The sequence below is a fragment of the Mauremys mutica genome, chromosome 14, assembly GCF_020497125.1.
Source record: "Mauremys mutica isolate MM-2020 ecotype Southern chromosome 14, ASM2049712v1, whole genome shotgun sequence".
Taxonomy (NCBI): domain Eukaryota; kingdom Metazoa; phylum Chordata; order Testudines; family Geoemydidae; genus Mauremys; species Mauremys mutica.
This window is the reverse complement of record NC_059085.1, coordinates 7,331,639-7,353,444: the sequence shown is the minus strand read 5'-3', so window position 1 is coordinate 7,353,444 and position 21,806 is coordinate 7,331,639. Positions and strand designations below refer to the sequence as shown.

The 21,806-nt window shown below is 47.2% G+C and overlaps 1 protein-coding gene across 1 annotated transcript in view; it reads right to left on the bottom strand.

The window, feature by feature from the left end:
• ATP6V0D1 (ATPase H+ transporting V0 subunit d1) overlaps positions 1-21,806 on the bottom strand; it is a 75,227-nt gene that overhangs the window by 32,351 nt on the left and 21,070 nt on the right. The window contains exon 2 of the mRNA XM_044987469.1: positions 7,959-8,130. Coding sequence (XP_044843404.1) covers positions 7,959-8,130 — 172 coding nt within the window. The remainder of the gene's footprint in view (positions 1-7,958; positions 8,131-21,806) is intronic.

The window sequence follows — 21,806 nt, the reverse complement described above, 5'->3', positions numbered from 1 at the left end:
CTAGAAGTCTCCAAGGTCTGGTAAAGTCACGGAATCCGTGACCTCTGACTAAATCGTAGGTATGAGTGACTAAGACACGGTTATATTTGTTGTGTGTCAACAGAATCCCAGCCAGTAACACATATATACACACACACACCACTCCACTGTGAAGCAGTTCCGGTTGCTATACCTGAGACACTCACAGAAGCAGGTAAGTGTACATTTAATCCATCTCACAGGACGTCCCCCTACTCCTCCACCTCGTTCCATTGTCATGGCCCTAGCTGTGCACGGCAACCTCAAGCCAGATACATTCAAATGAGAATAAGGCAGTGGGGGTGTCAATCACTGGAACAAACTACCAAGGGAAGTGGTGGATTCTGCATCTCAGGAGATCTTCAAATCCAGATGGGATGCCTTTACATAAGAACATAAGAAAGGCCGTACCGGGTCAGACCAAAGGTCCATCTAGCCCAGTATCTGTCTACCGACAGTGGCCAATGCCAGGTGCCCCTGAGGGAGTGAACCTAACAGGCAATGATCAAGTGATCTCTCTCCTGCCATCCATCTCCATCCTCTGACGAACAGAGGCTAGGGACACCATTCTTACCCATCCTGGCTAATAGCCATTTATGGACTTAGCCACCATGAATTTATCCAGTCCCCTTTTAAACATTGTTATAGTCCTAGCCTTCACAACCTCCTCAGGTAAGGAGTTCCACAAGTTGACTGTGCGCTGCGTGAAGAAGAACTTCCTTTTATTTGTTTTAAACCTGCTGCCTATTAATTTCATTTGGTGACCCCTAGTTCTTGTATTATGGGAATAAGTAAATAACTTTTCCTTATCCACTTTCTCAACATCACTCATGATTTTATATACCTCTATCATGTCCCCCCTTAGTCTTCTCTTTTCCAAACTGAAGAGTCCTAGCCTCTTTAATCTTTCCTCATATGGGACCCTCTCTAAACCCCTAATCATTTTAGTTGCTCTTTTCTGAACCTTTTCTAGTGCTAGAATATCTTTTTTGAGGTGAGGAGACCACATCTGTACACAGTATTCGAGATGTGGGCGTACCATGGATTTATATAAGGGCAATAATATATTCTCAGTCTTATTCTCTATCCCCTTTTTAATGATTCCTAACATCCTGTTTGCTTTTTTGACCGCCTCTGCACACTGCGTGGACATCTTCAGAGAACTATCCACGATAACTCCAAGATCTTTTTCCTGACTCGTTGTAGCTAAATTAGCCCCCATCATGTTGTATGTATAGTTGGGGTTATTTTTTTCCAATGTGCATTACTTTACATTTATCCACATTAAATTTCATTTGCCATTTTGTTGCCCAATCACTTAGTTTTGTGAGATCTTTTCTGGAAGATAACTTTGCCTTTGACTAAAGTACTGGGCTCAATACAGGGATAGGTGGGCGAAATTCTCTAGCCTGTGATAGACAGGAGGTCAGATGATCCCCTCTGGCCTTAAACTATGAATCTATTAACTCTGCCCACATCAACCACCCTTCATTGCGTGACTTTCCCCGAGCACCAGTAGTGGTGGATGTTTGGTGCTGTAGTTGGTTGTGTTAGGAGAGGGTAACTTGGTAGCAGTTACAGCAGTGCTGGAAAGCTGGGGCCTCTAGCGGGCCAGGGAGAAGGTTATGGCATTTGGTCTATGGTGTACAGTAGGGTCTGAATGGACACTGAAGGATGTACTGTTTGTTAGGTGGCTGCTTCTGTGGATTTGTAACAGGTACATTGTACAGCCCTAACTACGTCACAACCAAGTCTGGCCTTTAGTTTCCTGGGGATTTTTTTATTGCTTAAGTTAACTGAATCTCTTATCCCCATCCTGGTGGAGGACAGTCCTTCAGCAACTGTGCACAGACTCTCCTCTGCTGTAGGAAAAAATCTGACCGATACAGTGGCTGATGAAGATGGTTTCACAGGGCTGGCCCTCAGTCCGCTTTAGGGGCACAGCTCATAAGCTTCTGGTCATGACCAACAACAGCTAAAATATTATCCCAAATACCGTTTTTGAGACCGCTACCCATTGCGCCAGATCTTCTCAAGAGCCACCTCTGCCGTGTTGTGCGTAGACCATGTTTTTTTAAAAAGACAGTCAACAATGAAAGATTGGACCGTCAAGAACAAATTTCAGCCAGAGCCCACTTTAAATGGCTTCCTTTTAGAAGGATGTGAAAAGAAAAACCTGTACCGACAATTGAAAGAGTGTGAACGAACAGTGGGGTTTTTCAGACTGAAAGGCCACATGCTAAAAGAAGAGCTAGAATCAATGCACCATTTTAAGCTTAGCTTGGAACCCTACACCTCTGCAGTTGCTACTATGTGCCTTTGATTTTTTAAAACAGTGAATTTCCCAAACCAAAAATGGAAAAAAAAGTTTAATCAGAAGTGTGGAAAAAAAAATCAGGAGTTGTGTAAGAACACTTTGTGAGATGCCTAAAAATCCACAATTCCTCATTCACAAAAAATGTTCCCCCCTGTCCCCCCAAAAAAGCACAAGCTGTAAGGAGTACAGAGAACTTGAATGATTAATAACTATTAATTCCCTCTGGCCCTTCAAAATTAGAAAAGCTCTCCACCTCTGTTTATCCCAAAATAGGACCTACCTAGTAAGTAAAAACAATCAGAAAATAATTCGCATCATGAGACACTTTGTCTAAGGGCGGCAGATCAGCTAAGATTAGGATTTTCACTTCCCAAGAACAGAAAAATGGCTGAGTAACTGCTTTGGCAAGAGTCTCTCAGAATTTGTATATGGATAAAATCTTTCACCCTCCCAACCTAATTAAGAAGAACTCCAAACAAGTTGCCAAACACTATGCTTTGTAATGCAAAGTGGCCCACTATGAATGGATCAAGAGATGGGTGGGGAAGCTGCGAGAAATAACTTGAGATTGGAGGTCATATAGGCACTGCTTGTTAACCCAAGAAATGCAAATCACATGTTTTCACCCCAAGTGACAAAACAATACATTTGTTTGCCTTATAAATAGCATACACCATGTTATCTCCAGTCATGTCCTCCACCTCAAATCAGAAGCTGCACATTTGTCTGCCCTGTGACTCAGACAAACTCTAAGTGAATGTTTATTGTTCTATTGTAAGCCCTAAATAATGTGAGATGCTCCTATACAGTCGAAGAATGTATGAAATACAAATGATTGTTGCAGACCTGGAGACACTGGCATTGTATAGCACAAAAAGGAAAGTTAAAGAATCACAAACCAGGGTATAAGTTTGATTAAAAGAAATTGCTTGATTCCAATTAATAACACGAGCTAATACCGAAATACAATCCTTAAAATGAATCAAATATAAAAAGCCTCCAAGATGACAAGGATTGAAGAAATTTGTTATACACCAACGCTGTCTTCTGGATGCCAACAGAAGCAGCGAGATGAAATCTGAGCACCCGGTTGGAAAATAGCCAACAGAAATCAGCTGGTGGTCCCCTCCCAAGAGCTGTGGAGTGTGGGACCCCAGAGCTCGCTGGACCGCCATGGACAGCCTCGCCCCTTGTCCAGCGCCCCATGACCAAGCATGGACTGAACCCACTAAGCTGCAGAATCCCAGTGTGCCAGGTGCCTGGACCAGACATATTGAAAAAAGGGCTCTACCCTCATCCCAGGGTTAACTGGATCAGAAGGAGCTGGGAGGGGTTGCAAGTGCTTTGGAGGATAGGATTAAAATTCAAAATGATCTGGACAAACTGGAGGAATGGTCCGAAGTCAATAGGATGAATTTCAATAAGGACAAATGTAAAGTGCTCCACTTAGGAAGGAACAAATCAGTGGCACACGTACAGAATGGGCAATGACTGCCTAGGAAGGAGCACCGCGGAAAGGGATCTGGGGGTCATAGTGGATCACAGCTAAATATGAGTCAGTGTAACACTGTTGCGCAAAGAAACAAAACAAAAAAACCACATCATTCTGGGCTGTATTAGCAGGAGTGTTGTAAGCAAGACACGAGAAATAATTCTTCAGCTCTACTCCACGCTGATTAGGCCTCAACTGGAGCAGTGTGTCCAGTTCTGGGCACCACATTTCAGGAAAGAAAAATTGGAGACAGTCCAGAGAAGAGCAACAAAAACAATTAAGGCTCTAGAAAACATGACCCATGAGGGAAGATTGAAAAATTGGGTTTGTTTAGTTTGAAGACAGACAGACAGAGGGGACATAACAGTTTAAGTATGTAAAATGTTGTTGGCGGGAGAAAAATTGTTCTCAGCCTCTGGGGATAGGACAAGCAGCAATGGGCTTAAATTGCAGCAATGGCAGTTTAAGCTGGACATTAGGAAAAACTTCCTAACTATCAGAGGGGTTAAACCCTGGAATAAGTTGCGTAGAGAGGTTGTGAAATCTCCATCATTAGAGATTTTAAGAGCATGTTAAATACCTGCCAGAGATGATCTAGATAATACTTAGTCCTGCCTTGAGTGCAGGGGGCTGGACTCTCGAGGTCCCTTCCAGTCCTACGATTCTATGATTTCAAAGACTGTATTTCCTCTTTTGTTCTTTAACATCTATAACTGAGGGCTACCTTGCTGAGTCCACATTCTTTAATGAGACCTCACATAACCACATTTTAGATGTTAACTAGTGCTAGATGCATTCCCTCCTTTATAAATCCAAGCAAATTGGCCTAGAGAGATTTGAGCCATAACTTTAAGCAATTGCTTTTGATATTCTAAATGTGTCCCTTTTGGACCAATGCATTCAAATAGCAGGGCCCATATATTCCCACAAGTGCCTTAAAGACAAGTACATCTTTACTCCTTGGAGAAATACTGGAAGTGTGATAAGTGTGTTAGGTACTAAAGAACTGATGGTTCATTATTATAACTACAATAAGAAATCTTGGTGATTTGCAGTGTTCCTTGGCATAACTGCTGAGCCGCAGTCACAGTCTGGGACAACTGATTGCAAGCCAGTATTGGTGTGATCAGTACACAGCTAGAACATTGGTTGTGTCTACACTTTACTGGTGAAGTATTGATGTGGTTCTGGGTGCATTAATAAATTGATTGGTTAAGAATAATGAAGTGTTTCGATTTCAGAAATACTGTTCAAGTTAAAAGTTGATCTGAAAAGAACCTAGTGTTAAAGGTCGTAAGCAAATGCTCCCTGAACTCAATAAGAAGGGGTTATCCTATTAGATTCATTCTAATATTGGCTATAACACTATCAAATTGGCAAACCTAGTTTGTTAGATTTCCGCTTTAAAATTTAACTGGCATCTTGGCATATGTACAAAATTGACACACACACACACACACACACACACACACACACCTTTCATACTTACAAAGCACCACAGAAAATGGAAACTAGGATCAGCTGATGACAAAGAATATAAATTATAAAGTTAAGAAGCGCAGACAGTTAATAAAGGAAGCTACAAAGGTTTCTGCAGGCAATATTTGGCCTGTAGGGTAAAAAACAAAACACAAAACAAAACAAAAAAGAATAAAAAGAATCTTAACACTGGTATGGGTCCATCCCTAGTTACAGATAGTAAGTTGTCAGTAATAAAGCAGAGAAGACAGAAGTGCTCAATAAATATTTATTACCGGTATTTGGAAAGCTGGATGATGTATCATAATGAGAAGGTACTTTCTATTTCAGCAGTAAAGAGGATTATAAACAGCATCTATTCAATTTAGATTATTGAAAATTAGCAAGCACAGAAAACTTGCACACATGGGTTTTAACCATTTACCGAGGAGCTCTATGGATCTTGATCATTTTTAATAAATCTTCAAAAACTTGGGGGCAGGGAAAAATCCACTATTCTCCCAATATTTTAAAGGAACAAACGGGATAAGACAAGCAGTTATTGATCAGACATCAAACCCAAGTGAAAACAATGAAGGGGGTGATACAGGACTATCAAAGAATGGAAATATAATCTATACCAATCAATAGGATTGTATGGAAAATGGATCTTGTCAAATGAACTTGGTATCTGAAGAGATTGCAAGTTTGGTTTATTAAGGTAATGAAATATACTTTGATTTAGCACAGAAAGACTGATTAAAAACTAGCACTACATAAAATCAGTAGCACAGTGGGTCTCAAACTTTTTTACCGGTGACCCCTTTCACATCACAAGCCTCTGAGTGCGACCCCCACAATAAATTAAACACACTTTTTTATACATTTAAACACCATTATAAATGCTGGTGGCAAGTGGGGTTTGGGGTGGAGATTGACAGCTCGCAACCCCCCATGTAATGACCTCGTGACCCCGAGGGGTCCGAACCTCCAGTTTGAGAACCCCTGGTGTAGCACATATTCAAGGGATTATAAACTGGCTGACATGTCTCAAAGTCATTGTCAATGGGGGGGTGTTTCAAGGGGAATCTTCCAGGGATCTGTCTTGGCCAATCAAATATGCTGTATCAATAATTTTTTTTCCTGCTTGTAGACAGACTGGTTGGGTGATAAATAATGACTCATCACATACACAGCACAATCTGGACTGCATGGTAAGAGGAGTACAGAAACGGGTATTTTATTACAGCTAAATGCAGACTTGTAAATCTAGGAACAAAGAATCTAGGACACACTTACTGGCTGAGGGGGCTGCATGCTGGAAAGCAGGGACTCTGAAAAGGACTTGGATCACGGTATTAGCCAACCGAACATCAGCTTCTAGCATGATGCTGTGCTAGGCAGCTGCCGTGACCCATGATGCATACACAGAGAAGGAGCAGGGAGAAGGTATTACCTGTGCATATAGCACTGCTGAGACTGCTACTGGACACTGTGGCCGGTGCTGGTGCCCAAAGCTGGACAGGGCTCAGAGAAGAGCCCTGGGCAGATTCAAACACAGGGGCCTTGGGGGCAAAGCGACGGGTTAGGAAAATGACATCTGCAGCACCATTCTGAATGGATATGAGCGAGGCAAGGGTGCATGTGTCAAAGCCAGAGGAGGAGGACGCTGGCAAGATGAGAACCTGGACAAGAGTTTTAGCTGTGTGGACAGATAGGAAAGGCCAGATCTCAGAGACATTATGCAGAAAGAATCGGCAAGATTTAGAGACACTGACTCGGAGCTCTCCTTTAGCATCCAGGCAGAGATGGCACTCAGGTTACAGGCCTGGGTGCACAGGTGTTGTCCCCAGAGATGGAGAAAGGCAGTAGAGAGGGGAGGGGGAAGATTAGGAACTCTCGCTTTGCCAGGTGGAGTTTGAGGTAACAGCTAGACATCCACAAGGAGATATCAAAGACTGTAGAATAGATCGTAATGGCCTCTTCTGGTCTTAAAACCTACAAATCACTTGCAAAACACACCACTTCAGCCCACTCACTTTCCAGCAAAGATTTTCTCCAGGTTTGCTGTGGAATTGCTGTACCTTTCACCTCATCTACATGTGAGGAGGGGACCAGTACAACTGGGAGTGGATAGAGAATACAAGGGGGGGGGGGAGGGACGGGTCACCACTCCCAGATATCTGCAACGAGTCTTGAACTATTTAAGGCTTTGCAACTGGCCTCTGATTAACCTTAGTGCAAGTGAACAGTCAGACTTGTACGCTGCCTTATCGTCTGTTAAGTGTCAGAGCCACCTATGCACACAAGGCTGCTTTTTCGGTGTGACCACACTAGCATGGCAGCTCCTGGGTTTATTTTAAACTGGAAGATCTCAATGCCCATGGAAAGCTTTGAAAAGAAAGATGAAGTCAGTCTGTACTGAAGCAGATCTTGGCAGTTGTGTTAGCAGGGGAGACACCTGGAGAACCTTTGGAGTGGAAGCCTTTGGAATACACATCTGCCCACGGCACTGTGCAGCCAGAGGACGCTGCCAACAGGATCCCAGGGCAATTTCATCACAAACTTGCAAGCCTACAGCTGTTCTGCCCATCAGGTGAGAAAGGCCCTTTCAAGTCAGGAAACTCAGCAAAGTCTGCTTCCACGTGCTGCTGTGGAGCAGCTCGTACTCACGTGATGAAGTCCAGGAAACTCGCCAATGGCTCATACGCGTGGTTCCTCATGTGACGAAACTCCACCACCATCTTCTCCTTCAGCTTGTCATCTATGACAGACACAGTAAGGGGGGAGGCTTCGTTGGCCAGGAAGTTCCCATAATCTGTGCTCTGGAGGTGCAGCTTCAAATCTGAAAAGCAGAAACCACTATTCAGGATATTTTTGTTTTGAACTATTACAGAAAGAAAAAGCTCCAGCAAACACTGTGCTTTGATCTGAGTATTCCCCACTTACGCTGGCACACAGTGACACCTGCTGCTCAGAGAGGTACCTCTGCTTTTCTATTGCATAATTCAGCTCATTGTAATTCCTACCAAGTGCAAATCCAAGCCCACGAAGAAGTCAGCCATTTATCTTAGTCCCAACTTTGTTTTCCCTCAAGCAATGCCCTCCCCCTCCACCCTAGAAAAAAATTGAGAGGTCTCAAAACACATCTGCCCTCTCTCTCCTTAACCATTTAAATTTGCACCCCCCATGTTTATAGTCCTGTGTGCTGATAATCTGCCTGCGTTTGAGGGCTACTATCATTCTTAGAGATGTATCTACAAGCACATTTGAAAACCAAGTGCTTTATTGTGCCCACCAGTGCTTTGGCCTCAGGCTTCATTGCAGGGACCCTTCTCTGTGAGTTTTTAATAGGGAGAAGTCAGGATCTCATGTGGCTCAGATACAGTTATGATGAAAAGGATACATCTGTAAAGAGGCGCGTTTGCTCTGTGCATGGTGCCTTGTACAGATCAAGACACCAATTTCGGAAACCAGGGGAACCCAGACTACCACCTTGGGAATTTCAGAATCTGCTGAAGTGGCAGCAAAGTCAGTTTAGTTTTGCAAGCAGGTGCTGGTCATCAGCTGGATCTGAGTAACACTGCACTATGTTAAAGTCAAGTCTTATGTCAAGGGGCAGAGATGGAGCTGGTGAAGAGGAACAGAATGTGTTTCCTTGGGGAGGGAACGCCTAGTACGAGAGAGTCAAGAAAATCTGAATGATAAAGCAAGTGCACAAGTCGACTCCCCGACTCCAGACACCAGTTCTGTTCCTCAGCTCCCCCTGCAATGCCAGCTGACCCATTGCAAGCTGCATTGCCAGCAATCAGATAACCCCAATGTGACAATCTCTCCTTTGTCAAGATAAACACTTTTGGCTCAGGTAAGATTTTTGATGCATCTCCATGGGACTCAAATTTTAAGTAATTTAGAATAATTTGTTTCTCAAAGGGTTACTAGCTGCTCTAGTACAGTGTGTTCTTCTGCCTTTAGCTTCATCTTGTCAGAGCAGTAGCGAGGCAATGCCATTCTCCTAGGGATTAAGGGGTTGGAGGTGGAAAGGGATAGGCAGGGAAGTTTAGTTGAACCAGATGTGAACATGCTATCCAAAAACCTCTCCCTGGTTTCTTGGAATCCAAAGAGTTTGAGATACACAATTCAGTGGTAGGGCAAGAGTAACAACTCAGCTTTACACCAAGAATAAGAGTAGCTACCAAGGTTGGGTGCATATCCATCACCACTGGAAAGACTCAGAAATGAGCTAGGTATGTCTAAGGGCCTGATTTTTCTGAACTGTGCCCTTAACCTGTATGCATAGTTACAGCCAGCTGCACATGCAGTTACTCAACTACACAACATTCAGAGTAAAGTTATCACTAGACAGCGTTCAATGGAGCATACATCAAGCAGATTAAAAAAACAGCTGATGGAGCTCAAAGTAATTTTAAAAGGACAATACTAATCCACTGAGGGCATTTCCAGTGGGGGTCTGGCAGGGATTTGTGCTTGTCCCAATGCTATTCCACATCATTGATAAAGATACTGAAGAAAATATGAAGTCACTGCTAGTAAATTTTACGGATTGCACATTAGTGGAGCACTAAATATGGACGGGTCATTTCTACAGACCAATCTGGATGGCTTGGTCTGTAGAAATGGGTTCATCTGAATACTTTAACAAACCAGGATGCAAAATTTAAAAATAGAGACTGTAGATCTTGCATACAGGAAGGGGGACTATATCCTGGAAAGCAAAGACTCAAAGGGACTTGGGTGTTATGGTGGAAACCATAACATACAGAATGGGAAGAGACTGTCTAGGAAGGAGTATGGCAGAAAGGGATCTAGGGGTTATAGTGGACCACAAGCTAAATATGAGTCAACAGCATGATGCTGTTGCAAAAAAAAGCAAACGTGATTCTGGGATGCATTAACAGGTGTGTTGTGAGCAAGACACGAGAAGTCATTCTTCTGCTCTACTCTGCGCTGGTCAGGCCTCAACTGGAGTATTGTGTCCAGTTCTGGGCACCGTGTTTCAAGAAAGATGTAGAGAAACTGGAGAGGGTCCAGAGAAGAGCAACAAGAATGATTAAAGGTCTAGAGAACATGACCTACGAAGGAAGGCTGAGAGAATTGGGTTTGTTTAGTTTGGAAAAGAGAAGACTGAGAGGGGACATGATAGCAGTTTTCAGGTATCTAAAAGGGTGTCATCAGGAGGAGGGAGAAAACTTGTTCACCTTCGCCTCTAAGGATAGAACAGGAACCAATGGGCTTAAACTGCAGCAAGGGAGGTTTAGGTTGGACATTAGGAAAAAGTTCCTGTCAGGGTGGTTAAACACTGGAATAAATTGCCTAGGGAGGTTGTGGAATCTCCATCTCTGGAGATATTTAAGAGTAGGTTAGATAAATGTCTATCAGGGATGGTCTAGACAGTATTTGGTCCACCATGAGGGCAGGGGACTGGACTCGATGACCTCTCGAGATCCCTTCCAGTCCTAGAGTCTATGAAAACCAACCAAACTTGAGCCATAGCATCATGGAGTGCTAAAAAGATTAACAGTCTTTGGACATATTAGCAGGGGAATCTCGAGCAAGGTAAGGAGGAGGTGACATTACCTTTACATACAGCACTGATAATGCCATTGCTGGATACTGTGTCCAGTTCTGGTGTTCAAACAAAGAATATTAAATTAGAAAAGGGTTCAGAGAAGAGCCACAAGAATAATTCGAGGTCTGGAAAAACCTACCTTACGGTGTGAGCTCCTTGAATCTATTTAGTTTATCCAAGAAAAGGATAAGAGGTGCTTGACCAGTGAAGGGTTCTCAGCTAGCAGACAGAACAAGAGCTGATGACTGGAAGCTGAAGATGGACAAAAATTCAGCTACAATAAGGTACAATTTAACTAGGGAAGTGGTGGATTCTCCAGGATTTAATCTTTTAGAAAGGTATCTAGTGTTAAATTCAAGATACAATTTCTGCATCAAACCCATAAGAATGGCCAAACTGAGTCACACCAATGATCTAGCTAGCTCAGTATCTTGCCTTCTGGCAATGGCCAATACCAGATGCTTCAGAAGAAGTGAACAGAACAGGGCATTGAACAACATGATCCATCCCGTTGTCCAGTCCCAGCTTCTGCACTGTACAGGTCAGATTAGATAAATCGTCCCTTCTATTAATTTAACTATCCATTAGCATGTGCCTTTGAAAACTCGTGGCAATCAGGGGAGGTCCTGGACAATTGGAAAAAAGGCAAATCTAGTGCTCATCTTTAAAAAAGGGAAGGAGGAGAACCCGGGGAACTACAGCCTCACCTCAGTCCCTGAAAAAAAAAAAAAATCATGGAGCAGGTCCTCAAGGAATCCATTTTGAAGCACTTGGAGGAGAGGAAGGTGATCAGGAACAGTAAATGTGGATTCACCAAGGGCAAGTCATGCCTGACCAATCTGATTGCCTTCTATGATGAGATAACTGGCTCTGTGGATATGGGGGAAGCAGTGGATGGGATATACTTTGACTTTAGCAAAGCTTTTGATACAGTCTCCCACAGTATTCTTGTCAGCAAGTTAAAAAAAAGTATGGATTGTATGAATGGACTATAAGGTGGACAGAAAGCTGGCTAGGTCATCGTGCTCAACAGTATCAAGCAGAGTAGCCCAAGGGGTCTGTCCTGGGGCCAGTTTTATTCAACATCTTGATTAATGATCTGGATGATGGGATGGGATTGCATCCTCAGCAAGTTCGCAGATGACACTAAGCTCTGGGGAGAGGCAGATACGCTGGAGGGTAGGGATAGGGTCCAGAGTGACCTACACAAATTGGAGCACTGGGCTAAAAGAAATCTGATGAGGTTCAACAAGGACAAGTGCAGAGTCCTGCACTTCGCATGGACAAATCCCATGCACTGCTACAGACTAGGGACCGGGTGCCAAGGCAGCAGTTCTGCAGAAAAGGACCTGGGTATTACAGTGGATGAGAAGCTGGATATCAGTCAGCAGTGTGCCCTTGTTGCCAAGAAAGCTAACGACATATTGGGCTGCATTAGTAGGAGAATTGCCAGCAGATCGAGGGAAATAATTTCCCTCTATTCGGCACTGGTAAGGCCACATCTGGAGTACTGCATCCAGTTTTGGGCCCCCCACTACAGAAAGGATGTGGACAAATTGGAGAGAGTCCGGCAGAGGGCAACGAAAATGATCGGGGGGGTGGGGCACATGACTTACAAGGAGAGGCTGAGGGAACTGGGCTTATTTAGTCTGCAGAAGAAAAGAGGGGGGGGGCGGATTTGATAGCAGCCTTTGACTACCTGAAGAGAGGTTCCAAAGAGGATGGATCTAGACTGTTCTCAGTGGTAGCAGATGACAGAACAAGGAGTAATGGTCTGAAGTTGCAGTGGGGGAGGTCTAGGTTGGATATTAGCAAACACTATTTCACTAGGAGGGTGGTGAAGCACTGGAGTGGGTTACCTAGGGAGGTGGTGGAATCTCCATCCTTAGAGGTTTTTAAGGCCCGGCTTGACAAAGCTCTGGCTGAGATGATTTAGTTGGGGTTGGTCCTGCTTTGAGCAGGGGATGGGACTAGATACCTCCTGAGTTCTCTTCCAACCCTAATATTCTGTGCTTCTATGTGCATTTACCCAGTTTGTATTGTAATTACAGTAACTGCACATGCACAGTTTAGAATATTCAGCAAGGACCCTTCTGTGGCCTTCAGGGGTGGGGAGAGAAGAGAAGCAGGCCTACTCGGTCTTTCTTATCTTCGATACCTGTGGATTCTAGATTTCACGTGGAGATCAGCTCAGAAACCAGTGCCCACAGGTGTCATTCCTGCAGGCTCTGGGGCTGAGAGCTGCTCTGTAAGGAATATGCTCCAAGTGTAGCATGTGGTGTAGTAGCCTCACTGTTCCTGTGCAGCCCCAGGTCTTATTTACATCACACTTGTCAGTCCCTGTTTGGAAGAGAATCATTAATTTCCTCCTGGGTTGTCTATGGCACTTGTCACTATAGTGTCTGAGGGCTTCGCAAACATTAATCTATCTTCACCACACCCCTATGAGATGAAGGGGCAGAATTATCCCCACTTTACATATGGGGAACGGAGGCAGATTAAGGTCAAAAGTTTCCACTGATTTTGGCGCCCAATTTGAGATGCTTAAAATAAATGATTTTTTGGTGTACGGAGTGTGTGTCATACACCACTTCTTATGGTCAAAGCACCACTCTAGTTGACTTCAGCTGCGAGCGCTAAGCACTTCACAAGAAGCCAGGGTGTAGTGACTTGCTTAGCCCCACACAGGAAATCTGCGTCAGAGCCAGGGATAGAATCTAATTCTCCAGGGCATCATTCAATTGAGTTAACAATGAGACTCTTTCTTCCTGCATCCCCTGCCTCACTGACCACACACCTCCCAGTTTCTGCCCCAAATGAGGCAGGGGTCTTATCAATGACCCCACCTTTTACTACACAGCCCTGATTCATCCCGACAACAGCTCCACCCTGTGCACTGAATGAGGCCGGGGTCCTGTGAAACAGTATGTGATCATGTAGTTAGATTGTGTCATAATGAACATGCACGAGGGGACTGTTACGGTAGCACAGGCGACTTGCAATCTGGCATTTCCCAAACTGAGTGCTTGTGTTTGCAACTTTAATGTTCTTGTAATGCAGGGTGTGTGTGTGTGTGCGCAGTTTTCTAGGTTTTTAAGAAAGCAAACTGAAAAAAAAATTCCATCCCATCAACCCCCCATGGTTCAACAGAACAGCAGGGTTAATCTTTAGACCCACCAAACAGACCTCTGCCACCTGAGCTAATGGACTGATAGCAACAGCAGATGGTTACCCTCTAGATGGACCAGCCCTAGAATGGGATGTGACAGATACTTTGCCATCAGCAGGTACCTGGGAAACCCCTGTGGTGAGACTCAGGGATGCTGCGTTCCATCCCAAGCGCTAGAAGGGAGTGTGCTCCAGTGGGCACAGACTTCTGCCCACTTCCGAGCTTGACCTCTTCTGCAGCAGCCCCTCCACCTTGTTCCTGTCCTCTCTTTCCCCACCCCGACCCTTATCTCACTCATTCTCTTTGCCTACCTAGTCCCCGTCTCCACTCAGGAGTATCCCAGTTCCCTTGTCCAGGCTCTTCACCCAGCCTCCCTCACTTTTTGTCCCAGTTTCTTTGCCCAGGCAGACACAGTTCTGACAAGGAGCTGGGATGCAGGGGGTAGATCTGTCTCCTTCCCTCCTACCCCACCCTGGTTCCTAGTCCCAGTCCCCATCCCCTCCCCCAGCTTCTCATCCAATCTCAGTATTCCCTCCATCCCAGCAAACTGCCTCCAGTCCCCACCCTCGTTTCCCGCACTGGCTCCCAGTCCCAGTGCCAGGCTGGTGCTGGCCCACCAGGAACAACACTTGCTCGGTTTGAAGCCCAAGTGAGTGTTGTCCTGGGCCCGGGCATCCTATGGCAAACCTGGAAGCCTAACTTGGCACCTCGTCTATGTTTCACTTGGCAGAGCACAGAGCAAACATACCACAAGAGAGGGAAGGAAGAGGGGGATTCCAGGAGGTCACTCTTTTAAGCTGAATTGGTTTCAAGTACTTGGTAACCTTCCCACACGAAGAACGCACCAAGCGTGCTCCAAGCTCACACAGAGAGCTCCTTCTCACAACTCAGCGAACCCTCGTCTCAGTCACAAGCTAATGAGTCTTGGGGTACGTCCAGACTACCTGCCATATCGGTGGGTAGCGATCGATTTTTCGGGGATCGGTATATCGCGTCTCATCTAGACGAGATATATCAATCCCCAAACGCACTCCCGTCAACTCCGGAACTCCACCGGAGCGAGCGGCGGTAGCAGAGTCAACACGGGGAGCCGTGGACGTCGATCCCGCGCCGTGAGGACCCGAGGTAAATCGATCTAAGATACTTCGACTTCAGCTATGCTATTCACGTAGCTGAAGTTGCATTTCTTAGATCGATCCCCCCCAGTGTAGATCAGCCCTTGGACAACATCCCTGCTTTTTCACTTCCCACAGGAAGGACTTGTTGCCTCTGCTCAGCCTCCCAGCAGCTTCACACAGCTGTCTCAGTGGTAGAAATAAACAAGAACGCCATCCCCTACCCACCACTGGGAATATCAGGGCCTGCCCAGAGCACCGTACCATCCTCCAGCTCCATCCTTGATGCTATTGGGACCAGACCCTTATCGCTGTTTAGCTATGCTGCTGACTGATTCAAAGGCTCCCTAAACAGACACTTATTTCTTCCCTCGGGGACCTGTCCGAAACCTGTCCCCTATCCCCACATCCCTCAGTCCAGTGACAGATCACACAGCTAGGCCCGGCTCATGGGAGGGGGCGTTGCTGAACTGCAAGCCCCGGTCAGGTGTGGAATTTACAGCCATCCCCCCACGCACGACCCCATTGACCTGACTGGCGCTGCCCCCCCCCCCCAATACAGACATCAAACTATGCCTATGGCCCTGCTCTGGTGGCCAGTGTAAAGGCCACACCCACAGCAGCGCCTGTGGCTGCACATCTGCTCCAACGTGCTCTCCCTCTCTGCCCCAGGGAGCTAGGGTCAGGCCCCTGAATACCATGTCAAAAGTACATCCTAGGCGTGCGCACGGGGTGTGCCGGGTGTGCCCAGGCACACCCTAATGCCCGCGGGCGGGATCCGGTCCCTCAGGGCTTTGGATCCAGCTCGCAGGATTTGCCCCCCGTGGTGGCGCAGGCCCCGCACCGCTCTCACAAGTGGCCGCACCATCCTTGGGGCCGGGGGGGGCCCACAGAGGGCTCCATGCATTGCTCCAGGCACCGCCCCCCACATATCCCATTTGCCAGGAACGGGGAACCGCGGCCAATGGGAGCTTTGGGGGAGGTACCTGGAGGCGAGGCAAGGGCAGCACGCGGAGCCCGGTGCCCGCCCACCAGGGGCCGCACTGGGACATGGTGAGCGGCGGGATGTGGGGCCAGGGCAGGCAGGGAGTGCGCCGCTGCAGGTAAGTGGCGCCGGGCCGGAGCCCGAACCCCTCCCGCACCCCAACTCCCTACCCTGAGCCCCTTGCCACACTCCGCACCCCTCCCGCACCCCAACCCCCTGCCCTGAGCCCACACCCCAACCCCCTTCCTTGAGCCCCCTCACACTCCACACCCCTCCTCTGCCCCAATCCCTTGCCCTGAGCCCCTTCGTGCACACCACACCCCAACCTTTATGATGTTCACCTTTTAAAAAAAATTCCCTGGGTGCACACCCTAATGAAATGTGCTGCGCACGCCTATGAAGTGCATAAATAAATACGTGGCCCATTCTCAGAGGTGCTCAGCATGCACTGCTCCCCCTGAAATCTCTAGGGGAATCACCCAAAACAGGCAAGTCTGTTTGTCAGTGAATTTCTTGGGAAGGCATTAGCTGTGGTTTCCGGGCCTCCTACAGGCATGCAGGGACCGCCGCACTATTAACTCCCAACAGGTGTGCTTTATTTGTATCAGCGTCGCACGAATCCTGTTCAAGATAACAGGCAAAGGAGCAGTCCAAGCAGCAAGCTCTGCATAGCAACCTCTCAACGGGAAGGCTCCGAGGAAGCTTCCATTAGCCATTTGTTTGGACCCGCTGCACTGCGTGCGGAGCTGCTCAGAGAGGAACTCATTTCAGTGGCACGAAAGCCAGCTGGAATTGTGAGCACATTAGGTAACACTGGAATGGATTTCTGCGAGAGGAGAGCCAGTCCAACAACTCTGCAAACTAGGAATCAGTTTCAACTGGGCTCCTCGGCTGCCTGTGAATTAGCATCCAAGCACACTGAGCACTCTCCCGAAGGCTGGAATAAGCTCTGCTTTCTAACTCCCAACTCTGTGGCCCAGATGCCTCAGACGGGCATACGTGGGCCGCAAATCGACTTGCGTTCCTGCACCCACAGGGGCCAGTCACCTGCTCTCAGCCAAGGAGACCAGTCGTTTTATAATAGTGATGGCCAATCACTTCGGTCTAATGGCTTGCACCACCCACCCAGGAAGGAAACAGTGGGAATACCTGCCCCAAGAGCCACCCGCTGAACAAGTCTCAAGTGTGCCAAACGCTGGCTCTGGGACACTCAGTGGGAATGAATTTTTGGCAGAATACGAGCAGAGGAGCAACAGCAAGAGCATCCTAGCTGATGTTCGCCGCCACACTAAGGCAGCAGAGAAATGGGGGATGCCTAGGGAGACAACTGGCAACACCCCTTGTTCTTTGGGTTCCTCACACTTCCATTATAATCCCTCCTCCTCAGCGGCTTGTGACTTTGCCAAACAGCGACAACTCAGGTGGGAGTTTCCCACGCTTGGCCTCTGCCTCAAGAAATAAAGTTTCAGGAGGGAAAAAAACCACAGTTCAGTCATTTCTGAAAACAAGATTAAGGGAAGGAGGAACTTTCACCAGGTCAGACTGCTCTGACATTCTGGGTTTGGGGAGGAGGAACCTGAATTTTGGCCGGGGCATCCACTTGGGTCAGACAAGTGCCTTTGCTCTTCCCCTGAGCATGGCCAGCTATGGCAGCGCCGCAAGTGCCAGAAAATTGTCATTTGTAAGAGTTCAACAACTTGTCAGAGACCTGCCCTTTTGTCTGCTGATCATCCCACGCAGAGAGTATAAAGACTGCCATAACGTGCACACATGGTTGCGTTCAACCAAGCATTTCTTAACCTTTACACGTTTGACTGTACAACCTTGTAGTTATTTATATGTAATTTATAACAAATTGTGACAACAGCATGCTGAGTGCTGTAAGGAAACAGAGGACCCAGTCCTTGCCATGTGGAGCTTGCAATCTACAGCAAGTATTTTGTCCTGACCTGTAGGATTGTTTTGTCACAGTCAGTCACCTACCAGTCTGAGGGAGACTACTGGGTCACCACATTCACAGGTACTCCTGGAGTCAAGCTCACTGGGTCAAAGCTTGGCACCCAGCTGCTATCCAGACACATGCTCTCAACTTGCACTATCCACCGCATATATAACGGCCACTGTTTGGATTTTCACTCAACAGTTGTCAAGGTTTGAGGGCTTCCAACTGTCCCCATTTAAGGAACTTTCAGGTAAGGACAAAATTGTCTTCTCATGCCCAGGTAAATCCACCCATCGGAAACCGTCCACTGGGAATCAGCAAGGCCCTCGCAACTCAGAGCGAAGAGAATTAGTTTTTTCTAGACATTTCATAAACTTTAAGGGAGGATTGTAGGCTGCAGTTTCCTCAGCAGGTCTACACCATCATTTAAGTGTTTAGCCCTTCCGGTTGTGCAGCTACACTTCCAAACGTGACCCGACTCCACACTGATGTGTTGCCTTCCCACATCTTTGGATACTCGGAAGCAACGATTCCAGGAGGTGAACTCCCTGTCCCACATTTGGGCATGTTGGAGCTTGGCTTAGCTCTCCACTGCCTCCATTTCCCCTTGGAAGCTTCCCAGCTGGCCAAGCAGGTATCTGACATGAGCCTGTCAGGATCTGGCACAGAGCTAGCCCTTGCCCAGGTTCCCAGATTAGTTCTGCCATCTCAGGGTGATCTGACTGGGTGGGTCACAGTCTGGTAGTCGTGGCATAGTCGGAAGAGTGCCTGCAAGGCAGTGCTCTGAACTACATCCAGGCAGCAAACCATCCATCTTAGGAGATGCTGGGTCTGCCAGGCCTCTGTACCAGGTATCAATGTAAAGCCTATGCCATCGTTTTCTTAGCCCACCATTTTGACCGTGTCACCCCATCTCTACACGTTCCCTCCACTGACTCCCTCTCCTCTAACACGTCAGAGGCAAGCTACCAGTCTTCACTTTCAAGGCCATTCACAGTTGGTCTCCACCCTACCTAGCATCTCTCATTCACCCCCTGACTCCCATCAGCCTCCACTGCCCACTTCTGTTTTCAAACAAGCACCTTGGTGCCTTCTCCCATGCTTCCCCTCATGCATGACGCTCCTCCCCAGCAAATATCTACACAGTCCTGTCTCTATCTTCCTTCACAGCCCTCAACACTCCTTTGCAGGGAGGCCTACACAAATATTAACAAGCTGCTGGTGCACTGAGACCCACTGCCTGCCACGCTGACTAACACTTTCATGTTCCTCATATTCCCCTCCCGCACACGCCTGCGTGTAGCCATCTGTGGCAGAGACTGTCAACCCTTTGGGGCAGGAACCGTCTTTGTGTTTGTACAGCAGTGAGCATGGCATGGTTCTGGCCCAGGAGCAGGGCTCCTAGGCACTGCCATAACACAAATGAACAAGAACCTCTTGACTCATTACTGGGCCATAGGTAAAGTGGGCCCTGCCAAGATGTGTGGAAGTTCACGTTTTACGATGGGCTTGCTCCAAGTTAATCACAAATTCAAAGAGCAATTCAAGTTCTGCAACAGATTGGAAGTGCCAACCGTCGCCCTGTTTGCACCATGACCCAGCAAGGGAGCACTGCGGGTAGTGGCAGCCACTGCTACTTTCTTGGAGACGCTCTGTGGGGGCAGTGAATGGCAGCGGAGAGAGCGGCCCAGCGAAAGTGCTGCTCTCCTCAGCTAAGGACTGCAGGGCTCTGTTCTTTGAGCTCCCCAGATGATATGAATTGCCTCCCTCTGTGAGCAGATGGCTCTTGCTGCCAGGTTTACAGGAGACAGGCCCAGAACCAGGCTTAATCCCCCACTCTTTTTAGAGCCAGGAACTTATGCCCGAGCCCTTCTCCTGACCTGAGAGGTGCAACTGCCATCAGAGTTTTCCAAAAGGTGCTGAATGCCATCCAAAGCGCTGCCCACTTGGGTCGGCTGACTGGCAGCGAGGAAATGGCACAAGATATTAGCGAAGGGGATACAAACTGAGCACCACGTTGCATTATGTCCAGCACACATTGGTCCTAGCTGGTTCTGACCCAGACTCAGCAGTAAGGTTTCAGCCTGTCCCCAGCAGAAGAGGGGATCCAGGCCAGTCTGCTCCGATTAGTTCCTGGAGGAGGGAGTTTTTCTAACCCAGTGATACTCAAGACTGAGGCTCCTAAGCTGCAAGCGGCTCTTTAATGTGTCTCCTGTGGCTCTTTGCAGCACATGCTATTAAAACACTGTGGTTTAATTATTAACCAATCAGGAGGCTTTTACTATGTTATTAGCCAACTGTAGCTAATAAAATAATAATACTTGGTCAGTCATTTTGCTGTGATCATATATAAATAATAAATGACACAATGAAATCACACGCCTGTAGCTCGTTTGGGGAATGCTAATTGTTAATTTGGCTCCTGAACCCAAGGTCTAAGTATCACTGCTCTAGCCCTCTGGAATCTTTCCCTCTGTCACACTCGACTGTGCACCAGGGAAGTGGCTTCTCAAGCCTGTTTTATTGGCAGGGACACGTGGAGTGGGAAAGGGACCAGAGCGCCCCCATTTTTGGTGCCTCTGGCCGGACACCGATCTGGAAGATGCAGAAGACTATGAGTTATGAAAGGGGCAGCTGGAACAACTCAGATATTAGCTTGCCCCCGCACAGAGCAGAACCACGTTACACCTCTGATCAACCCAACATGCTAGCTACGGATAGAAGGTGAAGGGCTTTGGGGAGCGCCGCACTGAGCGGGTTACAAGAACAGAACAAGCCTCAGTCAAGGTTCATGAACTCCGGAACAGAGAAGCGGCACATAAGTACATGACTAAAGGGGAAGCAGAACTCTTCCGCTCCCCCTCAGACGTAGGGAGCCCTCAGTGTGCAATGCCATGGGGCGCTACAGACCCCAGTGACAGGAAAATTAGTCACCCCGGGCTCTGTAGACAACAGGAGGATTCAGCACTCCAGTAAAAAGGAAGCACTGAGAGGACCATGAAGCAGTAGGACATTCTCCAGACAGATGCCCTCCAGGGCACCTACTTCTGGGAAGTGACTGACTTCATTCTTTTGTTAGAACTTGAATGCATCATGTTCATTCACTGCACAGTCAGGCCTTTGTATTTGTATCATCACTTGCTAGAGAGACAAGGTGGGTGAGGTAATATCTATTATTGGAACAACTTTTGTTGGTGAAAGAGACGCTTTTGAGCTTATGCAGAGCTCTTCTTCAGGTCATTTGCTAGTTCATTAGCCCCACTGTCAGACGGGAGCACATAACGATTGGTTGCCTTTCAGAACCAACCCACAGCCAGCAGCACGTTGTTCACTAGCCAGTTATGGGTTCTCTGCACTTGGGGGTAAGTGACGGGGTAGGCCAGCTACCAGGGTCGGAGGGTGAAGATACCCTTACAGTGTGATGGACTGAATAGGTCTACACTGCAATAAGAAACCCCCTGGCGACGTCTCAGAGTCCAGGCTCCAGCCCAACTCCAAAATGGCAACACTGCAATTTTTAGCCCCAGAGCCCACAAGCCCAAGGCAACTGACCAGGCTCCGAGACTCAGTACTGCAGGAGTTTATTGCTGTTTACACATACCCTAAACATGTGGACACACTCCGCTTTTATAAAAAGGCACACTTCTGGCTAACGTTCCAAGTAACCCCTAAGGTCACTGGAACTGAGAGACGCCAGAGCAGTGTAGTCACCTATTTTTT